The sequence below is a fragment of the Amia ocellicauda genome, chromosome 14 (genome assembly GCF_036373705.1).
Source record: "Amia ocellicauda isolate fAmiCal2 chromosome 14, fAmiCal2.hap1, whole genome shotgun sequence".
Taxonomy (NCBI): Eukaryota; Metazoa; Chordata; class Actinopteri; order Amiiformes; family Amiidae; genus Amia; species Amia ocellicauda.
The window spans coordinates 26,562,491-26,578,182 of NC_089863.1; the positions used below are offsets into that span (position 1 = coordinate 26,562,491).

The 15,692-nt window shown below is 50.5% G+C and overlaps 2 protein-coding genes across 2 annotated transcripts in view; both read left to right on the forward strand.

Annotated features, from left to right (window-relative positions):
* Positions 1 to 12,149, forward strand: part of dennd4b (DENN/MADD domain containing 4B) — a 33,625-nt gene extending 21,476 nt beyond the window's left edge. The window contains exons 14-29 of the mRNA XM_066721446.1: positions 184 to 317; positions 434 to 548; positions 1,217 to 1,423; positions 1,878 to 2,006; positions 4,509 to 4,656; positions 4,754 to 4,909; positions 5,244 to 5,454; positions 5,603 to 5,909; positions 6,134 to 6,238; positions 6,412 to 6,587; positions 7,263 to 7,446; positions 7,673 to 7,912; positions 8,340 to 8,448; positions 8,586 to 8,751; positions 8,858 to 8,916; positions 9,271 to 12,149. Coding sequence (XP_066577543.1) covers positions 184 to 317; positions 434 to 548; positions 1,217 to 1,423; positions 1,878 to 2,006; positions 4,509 to 4,656; positions 4,754 to 4,909; positions 5,244 to 5,454; positions 5,603 to 5,909; positions 6,134 to 6,238; positions 6,412 to 6,587; positions 7,263 to 7,446; positions 7,673 to 7,912; positions 8,340 to 8,448; positions 8,586 to 8,751; positions 8,858 to 8,916; positions 9,271 to 9,416 — 2,592 coding nt within the window. The 3' untranslated portion in view covers positions 9,417 to 12,149. The remainder of the gene's footprint in view (positions 1 to 183; positions 318 to 433; positions 549 to 1,216; positions 1,424 to 1,877; positions 2,007 to 4,508; positions 4,657 to 4,753; positions 4,910 to 5,243; positions 5,455 to 5,602; positions 5,910 to 6,133; positions 6,239 to 6,411; positions 6,588 to 7,262; positions 7,447 to 7,672; positions 7,913 to 8,339; positions 8,449 to 8,585; positions 8,752 to 8,857; positions 8,917 to 9,270) is intronic.
* Positions 12,150 to 12,457: 308 nt separating this feature from the next.
* pmf1 (polyamine modulated factor 1) lies at positions 12,458 to 14,935 on the forward strand. Its single transcript, XM_066721447.1, has 5 exons — positions 12,458 to 12,789; positions 13,265 to 13,370; positions 13,596 to 13,696; positions 13,786 to 13,981; positions 14,285 to 14,935. The coding sequence occupies exons 1-5, from the start codon at positions 12,530 to 12,532 to the stop codon at positions 14,324 to 14,326; spliced, it is 705 nt and encodes a 234-aa protein (XP_066577544.1). The 5' UTR covers positions 12,458 to 12,529; the 3' UTR covers positions 14,327 to 14,935.
* Positions 14,936 to 15,692: the final 757 nt, after the last annotated feature.

Consider the following 15,692-nt stretch of genomic DNA (forward strand, 5'->3'; position numbering starts at 1 on the left):
CTCTCTCTCTCTCGCCCCTTCTCTCGCTCTCTCTCTCTCTCGCCCCTTCTCTCGCTCTCTCTCTCTCTCGCCCTTTCTCGCGCTCTCTCTCTCTGTCGAAACCTCTTGCTGGGTTACACCCGGTGCGTGTGCTGAGCTGGTGGGCTGTGTGAGAGCAGAGTTAACCCCTTATGTGGCCGGCAGGTGGACGTGGAGCGGCCGGAGGAGGTGCGGCTGATCGACCTGGATGAGACTCACGGCGGCGAGCACACCGTGTTCATCATGCCCCCCGAGGAGCCGCAGGGCCCCGACGGCACGGAGTGTCCCACACCATACAGGTCCGGGGGTCTGGGGGTCCGGGGTGAGGGGCAGGAGAGGATACCGTACTGGAGTTAGGAGCCTGAAACGATAGTCCATTGAGAGACTTGGACGGTGATTGTGTGTGTCTCTGCAGCTACGAGACCTTCCCACCCCTGAAGGCGGAGCTCTTCGACCGGCCGCAGGATCTGCTGAGAGTCCAGGCCAAGGGCAGCGCCCCCAGCAGCCCCGCCCCTCGCCGCACCAAGCAGGTAACCCATCACATCAGTTTCATACTCATCACATCAATCAGTGACCCTCGTGCCCTGTGGATGGGGGCATTGTCATCCTGGAAGAGACCACTCCCATAGGATAAAGAATAACTTTGTCAGGATTTGCAGTGACCCTTCCCTCTAAGGGGGCAAGTGGACCCAAACCATGCCAGGAAAATGCCCCCCACAGCATAACAGAGCCTCCAGACCCCCTCACTGTAGGGGTCCAGCAGTCAGGCCTGTACCATTCTCTTGGTGTCCCACACATGCACTCGCCTGCTTGTCCAGAACACGAGCCAGTTGAGCGTCTGTGTGACTGAAGCTTCTGCAATTCGTGTCCCAATAATGCCCCCTCTTTCAAAGTCACTTAGATCCTTTCCTCTTGCCATCCTGATGCAAAATCAAGGTCAACTGGGCCTGCACAGCATTTGTATACATGCCACAGAGCATGACAGGATGTTAATTGCTTAATTGTATCATGCAGTACATGCGTGTGTGTTCCTCCAAGGTTTTTGCGGGTGGGAGTGGGATGAAAAACTGCAAGTAACAATGCGGGAGCGGGTTGGAAAAAACAGTCCGGGCAGGGCTCTATTGGTGGCCTTCAAAGCCTGTTCGTTATCTAATGCGTCTGTGTCCGGTTGTGTGTGTGCGTCTCCTCCGGCCCGCAGGAGATCAAGCTGGCACAGAAGCGGGCGCAGAAGTACGCCTCGGTGCCAGAGATGTGGTCCAAGTGCCTGCTGGGGCACTGCTACGGGCTGTGGTTCATCTACCTGCCCACCTTCGTGCGCCACGAGGCGGCCAAGGTGCGGGCGCTGCACACGGCCTATGAGGTGCTGAAGCACATGGAGACGCGCAAGGTGGTCCTGCCCGACGAGGTGAGGGCTCCCTCTTCCTTTCTCTGCTTTTCTCTCATTCTTTTTCTCTCCACATTTTCTCTCTCCTCTCCTCATCTTTCTCTGCCTCTCATTTTCTGTTTCTCTTTCTGCCTCTCTCCTTTTCCATTTCTCTCTATCTTTCTCTCATTCTCTGCCCAGTCTTTCTCCCTCTTTCTTTCCATCTCTTTCTGCATATAAAAGCCCATACTCCTAAACTGAAAAAAGGCCACATAAGTATTTCAAGAAACCAGTCTCTGGATTCAAGTGAACACATGCTGTCCTTTTGACTTAAGTTGTTTCTTCTCCAAAGATTTGTGTTGCAGTGATGGCAATGCAGCCACTAGGGGGCAGCACCCCATTACTGTGATAACCAAACCCCTACAGCACTCGGCGCGGTTCTGCTGTGTAAGAAAATGAAATGCCAGCGTAGACGGCTGCATTTGTGTGTCACCAGGTGTGTTACCGGATCCTGATGCAGCTGTGCGGGCAGTACGGGCAGCCGGTGCTGGCGGTGAGGGTCCTGCTGGAGATGAAGAAAGCGGGCATCACGCCCAACACCATCACCTACGGCTACTACAACAAGGTGACCGGGGCGGGCGCACAACTGTGTGCATTTATATTTATGAAAATGATACAGCGATATAAGCTGGATCGCATCAACAGATTCTGGCATATTTTTGCCATTCAAACTTCCTACAGGAACTCAATTAATCTAAGAATTATGGGTGATAATCGCACAACTGAATTATAGGCATTTGAATTCTTTAAAACTTCGTATTGATTCACTGTACCATAAAGAAATGCACAGCTACATACATAAACACCATAAACACATTCATTTGCATCATGTGCTTTCCACAGTGTCAACAAACAATAAACCATTACACAAAAAACTTATATACAGTGAGGGAAAAAAGTACTTGATCCTCTGCTGATTTTGTACGTTTGCCCACTGACAAAGAAATGATCAGTCTATAATTTTAATGGTAGGTGTATTTTAACAGTGAGAGACAGAATAACAAAAAAATCCAGAAAAACGCATTTCAAGTTATAAAGTTATAAATTGATTTGCATGTTAATGAGTGAAATAAGTATTTGATCCCCTATCAGTCAGCAAGATTTCTGGCTCCCAGGTGTCTTTTATACAGGTAATGAGCTGAGATTAGGAGCACTCTCTTAAAGGGAGTGCTCCTAATCTCAGCCCGTTACCTGTATAAAAGACACCTGTCCACAGAAGCAATCAATCAATCAGATTCCAAACTCTCCACCATGGCCAAGACCAAAGAGCTGTCCAAGGATGTCAGGGACAAGATTGTAGACCTACACAAGGCTGGAATGGGCTACAAGACCATCGCCAAGCAGCTTGGTGAGAAGGTGACAACAGTTGGTGCGATTATTCGCAAATGGAAGAAACACAAAATAACTGTCAGTCTCCCTCGGTCTGGGGCTCCATGCAAGATCTCACCTCGTGGAGTTTCAATGATCATGAGAACGGTGAGGAATCAGCCCAGAACTACACGGGAGGATCTTGTTAATGATCTCAAGGCAGCTGGGACCATAGTCACCAAGAAAACAATTGGTTACACACTACGCCGTGAAGGACTGAAATCCTGCAGCCCCCGCAAGGTCCCCCTGCTCAAGAAAGCACATGTACAGGCCCGTCTGAAGTTTGCCAATGAACATCTGAATGATTCAGAGCAGAACTGGGTGGAATTGTTGTGGTCAGATGAGACCAAAAACGAGCTCTTTGGCATCAACTCAACTCGCCGTGTTTGGAGGAGGAGGAATGACACCAAGAACACCATCCCCACCGTCAAACATGGAGGTGGAAACATTATGCTTTGGGGGTGTTTTTCTGCTAAGGGGACAGGACAACTGCACCGCATCAAAGGGACGATGGACGGGGCCATGTACCGTCAAATCTTGGGTGAGAACCTCCTTCCCTCAGCCAGGGCATTGAAAATGGGTCGTGGATGGGTATTCCAGCATGACAATGACCCAAAACACACAGCCAAGGCAACAAAGGAGTGTCTCAAGACGAAGCACATTAAGGTCCTGGAGTGGCCTAGCCAGTCTCCAGACCTTAATCCCATAGAAAATCTGTGGAGGGAGCTGAAGGTTCGAGTTGCCAAACGTCAGCCTCGCAACCTTAATGACTTGGAGAGGATCTGCAAAGAGGAGTGGGACAAAATCCCTCCTGAGATGTGTGCAAACCTGGTGGCCAACTACAAGAAACGTCTGACCTCTGTGATTGCCAACAAGGGTTTTGCCACCAAGTACTAAGTCGAAGGGGTCAAATACTTATTTCCCTCATTAACATGCAAATCAATGTATAACTTTTTTGAAATGCGTTTTTCTGGATTTTTTAGTTGTTAGTTGTCTCTCACTGTTAAAATACACCTACCATTAAAATTATAGACTGATCATTTCTTTGTCAGTGGGCAAACGTACAAAATCAGCAGGGGATCAAATACTTTTTTCCCTCACTGTACTGAGCGGTTAGCGAGCTTTGTTTTAGTCGATTTTGACAGAAGAGAGGATTACAAAAAGCTTGAATTGCTCCTGAAATCAAGTCCCATTGTGCATGAGTGCATTAGTAAAACATGTCCGCTTGTCAGTTTGTTCATTTGAAGTCCAAATCAAACCGATTGTTGTAGGCATTTATTATTAAACAATGCTTGGAAGCGGCTTAGGTCTGTCCAGGACAAAAATCTCTACCGGCGAAGATGTGTTTTTGCCTTGAAGGACTAATAACACATCTGTTCCCTTGAAACGCTGTACAATCGCATTATAAGCAGAATCATGTTCTAGCGAATTGTGTTCTTGGGACCTGCGTGTTCAAATTGCTCCCAACATGTTCCGCTGCAGCCAAATTCAAAATGGCCGCTTCCCTGTAGGGGTTGGCACGGTCTTGCTCGCCATTGGCCGCCATTACCCCCGTCGGCATGCACGTTAAATGGAAAGGGGGCGGAGTTTGAATGCACATTACTCAGGAAATAACATTGCGACGTCCTGGTGACGATACTGTGGTTTTTTCGCTCTGTGGTCTTTGGGATGACCATCCTGTTCTTCCATCCTCCTGCAGGCAGTGCTGGAGAGCAAGTGGCCCTCCACCAGTTACGGGGCCCGACTGCGCTGGGCCAAGCTGCGCAACGTCCTGCTGGGTGTGGCGCAGTTCCGTCAGCCAATCAAACGGCGGAGGCAGAGGGGTGTGCTGGCCGGGCGTCGGGCAGGTAATGTGCTTTATTCCTGACTGACAGCCACTGCCCGGGGCTACAAGAAACATGCCACCTGAGACTGCTTTCTAAAATCCGATTGCTCTCTCTGCAGATCACCTGTTGGAGCGCCCCCCGAAGCCACACACTCACTCCAATCTGATTCGCCAGGCCAGCTGGAGCGGGCTGAGTGAAGGCTCCAGCCATGAATCGCTGACTGGCCCCCTGGTGAAGAGCAACAGCCTGAGCAGTATGCAGGGGTCAGCTGACCGTGAGTAGCCAATAGACTGGCCTATGTCTCGTCTGCAGGTTCCCATTTAAATCACGTTTTCTGATAGGCTGAGACGGATTCCTTTTGGTATTGGACCCAGTCAGCTGAGGGTCTTGGTTTCTCTCATTCTCTCACCTCTGTTTTTCTCTTCTCTCTTTCTCTCCCTCCCCCACTCCCCTCTTCTCCCCCCCCCCCCCCCCCCCCCCGTGGTTTGAATAAAATGTCTAGAAACCTTAAGCTTTTGTGGAAGTTGAAAGGTCAAGGAAGTGGAGTCATAATATAAGCATTACATAAACATACTACATAATCTGCATCCCTCCTTCCTTCCTGGCAGAATCCAAGGCACCCAGGAGAGCCACTCTGCACTCTGGTGGCACCGTGGACCCGGTCTCACGCAAGCCACCCGCCCGGCCCCACAGGGACTCGACGCCCCCCACTGGACACACCGTGCAGCGCAGCCAGGTGTGCCTGTCCACCTTCTACCAAGACTGCGCCGAGACGGAGGACCAGGCCTGCAGCTGCCAGCCCGGGGAGAAGGAAGACAGGTAGGACAGCGCCAGTGAGAGACACGGGGGGGCACTGTGGGGGTGGTGGAATCCGTGCCCTGATTCCAAACATAACCAAATGTGACGGGTGGCGTCAGAATCCAAAGAAAATGGTTAATGGTGTCCGGTGTGTCGGCTTTGCTCCCAGGAGGCCGGCGGGGCAGAGGGAGAACGGGGGCAGGAAGGCGGTGGACGAGAACTGCAACAACGTGGGCGCCGTGGCCTCGCCCGGGCGCAGTCTGGCAGGCAAGCTGCAGCAGCTGCTCACGCCCACCCGGCACCGGGCCTCCGTGCGCCGCACTGCCAGCGTGGATGACCGGCGGTCGGGGGTGACGGGGGCGCCGGGGTCCACCGTTCCCGGACGTAGGGTGTCCGAGCAGCGGTCCTCCCGCAAGGCCCAGGTGACCGAGAGCCTGATGCGGGCCAAGGACCGGCTGTACAACGCCGCCTCGGAGGTGAGTGGTGAAGAGCGCGGGCGATGGAGAGAGAAGGGTGCCTAGTTTGATTGGTTGGGGGTTTTGGGTTGGTCATTTGGGTGTGGTACTTAAATGGATCCGGTATGTTGGCACTTTATCCTGATGTTTCACTCTCCCAGAGTCAAACGAATCCATGAAACCTTGGACTGAACGGGTGTCGGTTCAAATCGATTATCACTAACGAATTCCCCCCCTCTCTGTAGAGCTCCCTGTCTGTAGGGAGTGAGATCGACATCTCTGACTCCACCTCCTTGACCTTTCAACTCCGGAAGTCGTGGGATGCGACCCCTGAAGTGGGCGGGCTGGAGGTGAGGCTATATTATCAATCCCGGCCCCGTTGGTTTTTCTGTCCACCTAAAACCTATTGAACGCAAACGTGCCCACATATGGTGTGCCCCGGCCGCCCACCTCTCCAGTGCCCTCTCTGTTTCAAGCCCCAGACTCTGCCTCCTTGACCTTTCGACTGGGCCGTGTCGCGCAGGTGCTGATGTCCAGCTGCTCCCTGTGCCGCGCCTGCAACTCGCTGGTCTACGACGAGGAGATCATGGCCGGCTGGAGCTCCGACGACTCCAACCTCAACTCCACCTGCCCCTACTGCTGCGCCAGCTTCGTGCCCCTGCTCAACGTGGAACTCAGCGACCAGGGCCCGCCGCCCAGGTAGGGGGAACTCTCTTAGTCGCTGTTTCGCTCGCTCTCTCTCTCTCAATTCAGTGCAAGCTTTATTGGCATGACATTTGTATACAGGTATTGCCAAAGCATGTGACATAAGTGATGCATATCAACATATATTTATAGAAAATTAGTATGATTTTACATAATAGTACAATAGTACATTTTAATAAATAAAAGTAATGCATGTCATGGTAAATAATAGTAATCTTTTTTTAAAAGAGATAAAAGCTAGACAACAATAAAACACTCCTCATTCCCAGTAAAGTCCTTCCTCTCAAGTCCCTCTAGGGAAATTCATTAAACTAGTTATTTTACTTCATACGCCTCTAGAGGGCGGCATAGCTTAAAAGCATATGTAGCATCAACCACACAGCCTCCGATCGCTACCAAAATCCGAGCTGCATCTTGCTTAGTTTATCATTTCTGAGATTACCATCCAATTAACACGATCACCCCCCCACTGCCGCTCAGAATCTGTTCCAGAACGGTCCGTCCCAGAGGCCATGACCCGGGGAGCTTCAGCTAATGAAATCATGTTGGCGATTGGTTGGGGGGTCGGGGATACGATCATGCAACCATACAGATGCTCTGACTGAGGCATTCCAGCCCGTCGGATGCTGGGTAACGCGTGTCCTTTCCTCACCTGTGTGTGTGTTCCAGCTCCGACAGAGACTCCTGCAGCGTGGGCGAGGGGTCCCTGCCCCCCGAGCCCAGCGCGGACCCGGGCCCGGCGGCGCCCCCCGGCATACCCGGCTCCCTGGCGCGCCACCTCTACAACGGCTTGGGCAGTGACGACACGGGCTCGGAGACCAGCGCCCAGTCCGAGGGCAGCACTGGCGCCGCGGTACGCATCTCAATGTTAAAATCCCCCGGGAACTGAGACCAAATAAGTGCAACAACTGTCCAAATTAAGCATTTTAACGATGTGGGCAAAGCAAGACCCAGAATGCACTGCTTATGCATTATGTGTTTATTATTACCTGTACCTCTCCTATTAAGGTTAAAATATGTTTGATACCAAAACTGACCTGTGTCCTCCTGTGTGTATGTTATGTGTGTTTGTGTGTCAGGGCCCGGCCGTGTGCAGCGCCCCGCCCGTCACGGTGGCCTACCTGAGCCCGCTGGTGCTGCGCAAGGAGCTGGAGAGCCTGCTGGAGAACGAGGGCGAGGCGGTGCTGTCCCAGGGCCTGCTGCTCGACAACCACTCCATCATCTTCTGGAACCTGGTCTGGTACTTCCAGCGCCTGGGCCTCCCCAGCAACCTCCTGCAGCTCATCCACTCCTCGCAGCTCGCCGCCCACCTCGCCCAGGTACTCCAGCCTCCGGCTCCATGGGGGACGGGGGGGTCTCTGTAGGCCTAGGGTCGATTTGTTGATTTGATTAGTGTAGACCACTAGGCCTGCTCCCCCAGCTGGTTCACAGGGGTGTCACACTCCAGTCCTGGGGGGCCGCAGTGTCTGATGGGTTTTGCTCCCAATTACTTCATTAATGTCATTATCTACTCAGGTGGGCTTATCTCTAACTTTCATGTTGTATTTTTTAATAGTCGAAACTTTACAATGTGTTGACGACTCAAAACACTGACCCCACAGAACATTCCAGAGTCTGGAGAGAAGGGTTCAATTAATCCAGTTAATTGATTAATTAGACCAATTAAGGAGCCGAGAGCTGGGCTGCAATGAAACCCAGCAGACACTGGGCCTAACCAGACTGTGCACTCTCTCTTCCTGCGCCCAGGGTTCCGAGGGGACCGAGGGTCCCGCTGTGAGAGTGCGGCTGCTGTGGGACACCCTGACCCCGGACACTGACCACTGGCCCCCGCTGTACCTCATCTGGAGGATGCACCGTGAGTAGCCCCCCGCCCCTTCTCCTTTCTCTTCTCTTGCTCTCCCTATCTCACCCTTTCCCTCTCCCTCTCTCAACCTTCTCTCACCTTCACTCTCCCCCTCTCACACTCCCTCTCCCCCTCTCTCTCGGCACCAGGCGGGATGCCCATGCGGAACCACAGCTGGCGGCACCACAACCACCCCTTCACCCTGGCCTTCCTGGAGGAGGTGCTGCGCTGGGTGGGCTTGAACGAGGTGCACAAGGCCGTCTCGCTCTTCCTGGACACCGTGGCCAAGCAGCCGGGTCCGCCCCGCATTCAGAGGTGAGAGCAGGACGAGAATAGATGTGTAGATGGATGGATGGATGGATGGATAGATAGATAGATGTATGGATAGATGCAGTCCTGACTGGTGTCTGTCCTTCTGCAGGAGTCTGTACAGAGAGCTGCTCTTCCTGACGCTGGCTGTTATGGGCAAAGAGCATGTGGGTAAGTGGGCATTTATTTATTGATTCTCCTGCTCCACCCATTTGCCAACTGGTCTGCCTTGACTATAGCCCCCTTAATCTGAGGGAGCCCCCTGAATAAGAGTGAAGAGAACAGAATACCTTGAACTTCTCTAGCTCTCCCTCTCTCTCCGTCTATTACACGTTTTCCTTCTCTTTCCCTCACTCACTAACTCTACATCTCTCTTTCCCTTCCCCTCTCTGTCTTTCTCTCTCACTCACTCTTATTCTGTTTTTCTGTCTTGGTTTCTTTCCCCCTCAATCTCCCCTTCTTTCTCTTTTTGTCTTTCGTTCTCTTTTTCACTCCCTCTCTCTCTCATTTCCGTTTCCCCCGCAGCGGCCTTCGACAAGAAGTACAAGCTGGCGTACGGCCGTCTGAGCGGATCGTTGGGCAAGGAGGAGCTGCGCAAGAAGCGGGCGCAGCCCCCCAGCGCCAAGGCCGTGGACTGCAGGAAGTCCTTCCTCATCCCCCTGGAGTGCTGATCCCAGGTCACGCCACTGGGGGGTGCCAGAGACGCACGCCACGCCACCCAGGGAGACCCATACAGTACCATGCAAACTTGTCCCTGACGCATACCACACCAAAGTTTGGTACCCTGGATCCCTTGTCACCGTCACCACCTAATAGTGAAGTCCGAGGGCGGCCCACTTCCTGACCCTCTGATTGGTTTCGTTGCTGGATTTCGGCTCCATTAAAACATTTTTTTAAGTTTTTTTTTTTTTTTCCTTCTATAGACCATGATGAATTCAAACACCTTGCTGAGGAGCCGAGGGGCTCCCAGAGGTGCTCTAGAATGGATTGGCCCGCTTTTCTGTGCTCCTGGACTGTTAGTGCTCGGGTTTAAGCTCTGGAGGGAAGGTTCTGCTTTTCGTTCTTACTGTGCAGTCACTTCCTCGTCCAAATCATAAGGAAGGTCCTAGGAAGACCTTTTGAATTGGGTTCGACTTCTTTTAAACCTTTCAAAGGCCTGCTCTGGTTCCCACAAGCATTCTGAGCTTGCTGGCGTACGAGCTTAAAGCAATATGGCGCAAGGGATTGTGGGAAAGGATTTGTTCACCTTTCCATTGAGCTCACTTGGCACTGTGAGCAGCAGACACATGGCTACTCCAGGACCAGGTGGTTAAATACAGACCCAAACGGCTACACCCGAGCGCCTTACGCTTCGGCCCTGCCACCCCCATCCCAGCACCATTCTCTCCCTCAACTGGGCCCCGGAAAAGAAACCTGGCAATGACCTAACGATTTTGCTTGTTTTTACCCCCTCAAGGGTAACCACATATAAGACGAGAACACCTGGTCCGCCAAACCACAGATTAGACGAGATCAAACTAGACCCCCAAAACCACAGGTCAAACGAGGCCACATAGACCCCCAAAACCACAGGTCAAATGAGACCACCAGTCCCCCAACACCACAGGTCAAATGAGACCCCCCAAACCATAGATCAAACTAGACCACCTAGACCCCCAAAACCACAGGTCAAACGAGGCAACATAGACCCCCAAACCACAGATCAAATTAGGCCACATAGAGCCCCCAAAACTACAGGTCAAACCAGACCACCTGGTCCCCCAAACCATGAGCTGATCGGCCAATCAGTGGTAACTTCCAAGCACAGATACGTTACTCATAATCCCCCTCTTCACAGGAGAAGCCTAAAGTAGGGGGTCCGTGACTTTGACCGGAAATGCAGCGGGAAAGGAGGCAGGAAGGAACTGGGGAGTCTGCGGTCAGGGATCGGGGGGGAACAAAGAGGAGAGAGAAGCACTGAGGATAAAAATAAACTGATTTAAACCTCCCTCTACATCTGACCCCTCCATCTGAGGAAACCCCGTCTCTCAAAACAGAACATTTCAACTTCGAGACGAGAACAAACAGAGACTTTTATTGTAATTTATTTGAATTTTATTTTTGTAACCATGTTTGTGTGTTTCTGTTCCTCTCCTGGTCATTTGTTGGATCGTATGGGTTTTCGGGCTGGGGGTGGGGATGGTTGTATATAGTAGACGGCAGCTGACGTTGTGAGAGAGGAATAACACAAGGCGACTGACAACACACAGGTGAGGGGGGGAGACGACTTTAAGATCTGATCCTCCCGTTCTCCTTTTTACCTCCTTAAGATCGGTAACAGCAAGCGCCACCTAAAATGGCAAGACGGTGTGAGGAAATGTGTGCCACGCAAGAGGAGATTTCTCCCGTTTATCCTTTTCATTAACGGTCCGTAATGTTATGGTTTCGTTTGTTTAGCTCTGCAGTCAACTTGTCCTCAGATCGGGTCCGGTTTCTTTACTTCTATGAGGAATGCATTATCAATTTTACTGTATCAATCCATAGTAACCGTGTACTAATCTTGCTTTCGGAGATGTGGTTAGACCTTCCCCCTCTCTGCACAAAACCCGCACTCCAAATACCACAGAAGAACATTTCCTGTAAAGATTCCTGTAAAGCCAATGTAGACTTGTCTTCCCTGTACAGAGCGTTTTTCTTTACAATGCGGCGAAGGCGGTGTGCCCAAGATGATGCTCGTTAATCAATTAAGGGGACTTTATAAAATCTGGTGGACTTCAGAAGACTCTAGAAGAGTGGAGGAAGCAATAAGCATTTTAGCATCGCTCTATTCTTGCGTTTGGCCCGATTCTCAACCCGAACTCCTCGGCTCTCCCAAACCGGTCTTTTTTTTTTCACTTGACGTAATAAAATACATAATAACAGTTTGATGCCCCTCTCCCTTCCCTAGCCACCTTAATCCTTGAGACTACTACCTTTTAAAGGAGGTTTTAAATGTGAAACTGTTGAAACTCCTATTGTCTGAAATGTGTATTTTTTGTTTGGTTTTTTGGCCACTAGATTTCAAAGCAAGTCTGACAAGAAGAGGGAATGAAAAAGATGTCACTGTTTTTATTTTTGTATGGAAACAAAGTTTATTTATGATTCTTTACTTTCCACGTTGTTGTTTTTTTTGCTGTCGTAAATTACATGGCTGTGATTTCTGTTCTAAACGTGTTGTTTTTTAAAAACTCACTGTGCTTGTGTGATTTATTGGTGGGTTTCTGTGCGTGTCTTTGAGGCATTGTGTCTATGGTGCTTTCCGTCCCTAAAGGATCCCACTGGATCTCAAATTGTTGGTATCTGTTTACTCTGTCCACTTACTGAGGGCATTGATTGATTTGAGGGGGAAACAATAAATAAACTAAATTATTTTTATGAAAATAACATTTAAACGTTCACTGCTAATGATTTTTATTATTTAACGTACTTAAATGTATGTTTCTAATGTTTAATTTCCGCAGGCTATAAGGTTTATTGGTGTTGCACAAATCTATTAACCCTAGTTCTAATCACAATGTGGTCGAAATAACCAATCGCAGGGCAGGATCTGGGTTTAAGGGCGGGGATTGGGTTTAAGTGACCAATCCGCCCGTGTTTACAGTCTCGCCTGATTGGCTGCAGCTATGCGGAGGGCGGGCGCTCCCATTTAAGTGACAGGTGTGTCTGCGAATAGGGGGAGCGGAGCCTTTGCGCTCGGCCTATCTTTCGTCTTTTCCGGCCAGGGAGGCGGTTCCCTGGCGTTGGCGGGTTGTTTGCAAAAATAGAGATGGAGGTGGAGGATCTCACAGACCGACTCGGGTTGAAATCGGAGGAAAACATCGGCGAAATCCACACGGAGCCCGAGAATGGGGTCGACACCGGCGAGGCGGTGCGCCGAGAGGAGGCCGCGGTTGCTGGCTCGACCGATACGACCGACCAAAGCGGCGGCACCGAGAGAGCCGCCGACGCCGGACCCAGGAAGAACCGGTTAAACCTTTTCAACAAGGTCATGGAGAAGAGTCTGCAGAGACTGATCGCCGACGCGAGGTGAGTAGAAAACCTCAAACGTCATATGAAGTTCTACATATAGAAACGAAAATTAAACCACAAACATGGCTACCGCAGATTTCCGCAGGTCTGCGCTGCTCCACCAATGGGAGCGGTGGGATTCTGCAGATCTGCGGAAATCTGCGCATCAAGAACTGCCCTGCTTCACATTGTTGCGCTCGTAGCAGAACGTATTTGTGAAGATCTGCCGCTCTTATACGTTGTAGATAACCTTTAGTTTCTACCGTTTAAATACTGTATTTTATACTCTGTCGTTTAAAGCTGTTTACATGTGACGTCATATTAATGCGACTTTTATTTCTTTTGACTGACACATTTGCCCCCCTATAGATTAGCGTAACTAAAGCTATTCGGCACATGATGCAGTATTAAAAAGAGCAAAAGTGTAATACCAGTACATATAAAACCTGCATCTGTCGCACAATCTCTGACGTGTTGCGATGTATATTTGCAGTTTTCAGAGGTTCGCCAAAACCTTCCATCCTTTCTACAAGCAGAAGCCCCAGGTGACCGAGAGCATCCATAAGCAGTTTGTGTCGCAGCTGCAGATTTCTATCAAGGTAACCCAAGTCCTTAATTTCCTTAATCAAGCCCTTAATTTGATGATAACGATAAAGTCTTGCTAAATTCAATTTTAGTTCTCGTTTGTGCCATTTTAATACCAATACCCATAAGTCTGTGCTCTGTATGGATCCCTGCAAGTTGATTGGGGGACGGTGGTGGTTCTAGCTGTACATGTGTCTGTCATGTGTGTCACGTATGTGTCACGTGTGTGTCGTGTGCAGGAGGACATTGCGCAGATCATGGAGGAGGGAAACCTGCAGGCTAAGTTGCAGGAGCTCGACAGACTGGAGGCGGCATCGCAGGACAGTGCCGAGCCGGCCTGGTGAGAGAGCCTATTTCTGGCGCACTTCTGCTCTTTCTGGCACACTTCTGTTCCCGCTGGCATCAACGCGTCTCTGTGTCTGTTTCCAGGCGCCCCAGCGGGGTCCCCGAGGAGGATTTCGGCGGCTTCGTGGCGCCATACTACCTGCAGCAGCGCGAGTACCTGCGGAAGGAGCTGAAGAAGCTGCAGAGGGAGAATGCCAGCCTGGCCCAGAGCGTGCTGGCGGGCAGGGAGGCCGTGGCCCGTACTGAGCAGCACATCGCACGCAGCCTGGAGGAGTGGCAGGTGAGGTGGCCGTTAGATAGTCAATAACCTCTCCAATTAGGACACTGGAGCACAGAGAACTCGGAGTGCTTCCTCATTGATTATATTTCTTTGATGCGACAATAGCTTTTATGTAGTTTGTTACTTTTATGTATGAAAAAACAACTTTCCATTAGGTCTGACCTTTCTAGTTCTAGTGCGTACTGACTCTTAAGGACAATGCGCCCATCCATACCATGAACAGGAAGCTGGCCAGCCCCTTCTATGGAAACCTTCATGAATCCTTTCTGTGTTCTAATCTTCTGTCCCTTTGTCTCTTTCTAGGATTCCCAGAAGGCACTGCAGAAACTGACTTCCATGTTTTAGGGAGGATGGTGTCTCCAGGGTGAGTGGCTAGGACTTTATAAGCTACATCTGTGTCCATTTCTAACTGGGCTGACTGTGTGACTGACTGCCAAGAAATCATAAGTGGAGCAAAAAGTCTTTCTAACCCTCCCAACCCTCACACAACACTCCATAATGACTTAATTATGGCTAATTATGGCTTTGATGTAACCAGAGGACCCGCCGAGGGCCCAGATCGATACCGCTCGATCGCCATCTCCGTTTCAAGCCTCTCTCGGCGCCAGCGTTGTCGTACGTGCTGTCCTGCACTCCCCCTCGGCGTGAATCCTAATATTTTGGAGTGGACGCTTTGGATTGTCACTGAGGCCCTTTTAAAACGACGCCCTCAGCCCATCCGAGCGCCGCCAGCTCTCGATTCCTCTTTTGCCGTCTTCCGTTTCGCTTAACTCCTCGGAACCAACTTGGATCTGCTGACTCCACCCTTTTTGATTTAAATGAGCCCCTGTTAGGAGACTCTTGCCTTTTACGGGGTCTTGAACATCACCAGCTGGGGTGGACCAACAGGGACACTTTCTTCCAAGAATCTGTGTATTTGTTATTTTCTTTGTTCCAATAAAATCTTTGTGCAAAGCCCCGTGTTGTATGAGTTTTTCTGCAAAGCGGCCAAGTGGTGTGAAAGGACAGATTGATGTGACTGCCCCCCTCCCCCCCAACTCACACACGATCACACACACGTTATTTGACATCCGAATGCTTGCTTCCATTAACTCAGCGGTGGCCTACCCAGTTCCTGGAGAGTCGCAATCCTGCAGGTTTTCCAGATTACTCTCAATCCTCAATCGCTGGATACCTGAAATACGTAAAAATTGTGACTAAATAAGACCCCCAATTGGCTCCATTAAGCAGTTGATGATCTGAATAAAACACAACCTTGCTTACTCAGGTATCACGACAGAGCCAAAGACCTGGATGTGAGCTCGGCATTCCTCGCAGCATGAATTGTCTGAATTATTGCTAAGATGCCCCTCAGTTCAATGATCTGAAGCACATGTATGTAAAGGAGCAGGTTTTGCATCATTGTGAAGCACCAGATTTACTCCTCTCGTGCTCAAGCTGGAAACTACCTGCTCTGAAATGAACACACGGAGACAATGCCAGCAAGACTCCCTGAGAACAAAGGTTTATTTCAAGCCAGCAAGACCCGTATCGACTTGCACAGAAGGTTGATGGGAAGAGGGGGGGAAAAAACGATCGGAAAAGAGAAACGGCACAAATAATGACCACAATGTTGCTTAATCTCCGGCGTGATGAGGAATGAAAACAGAATAAAAATGGGGGGCTGGGGTTTCTGCTGGTTTGTGGTCTAGCCCAGCTCTTGGTTCCTGGG

Bases quoted from the DNA above. Each gene is read 5' to 3' on its own strand.
- pmf1 (XM_066721447.1), top strand. From the start codon at position 12,530: ATGGAGGTGGAGGATCTCACAGACCGACTCGGGTTGAAATCGGAGGAA. The intron at 13,371-13,595 runs GTAACCCAAGTC...TGTCGTGTGCAG, and splicing joins AGCTGCAGATTTCTATCAAG to GAGGACATTGCGCAGATCAT. The intron at 13,982-14,284 runs GTGAGGTGGCCG...GTCTCTTTCTAG, and splicing joins GCAGCCTGGAGGAGTGGCAG to GATTCCCAGAAGGCACTGCA.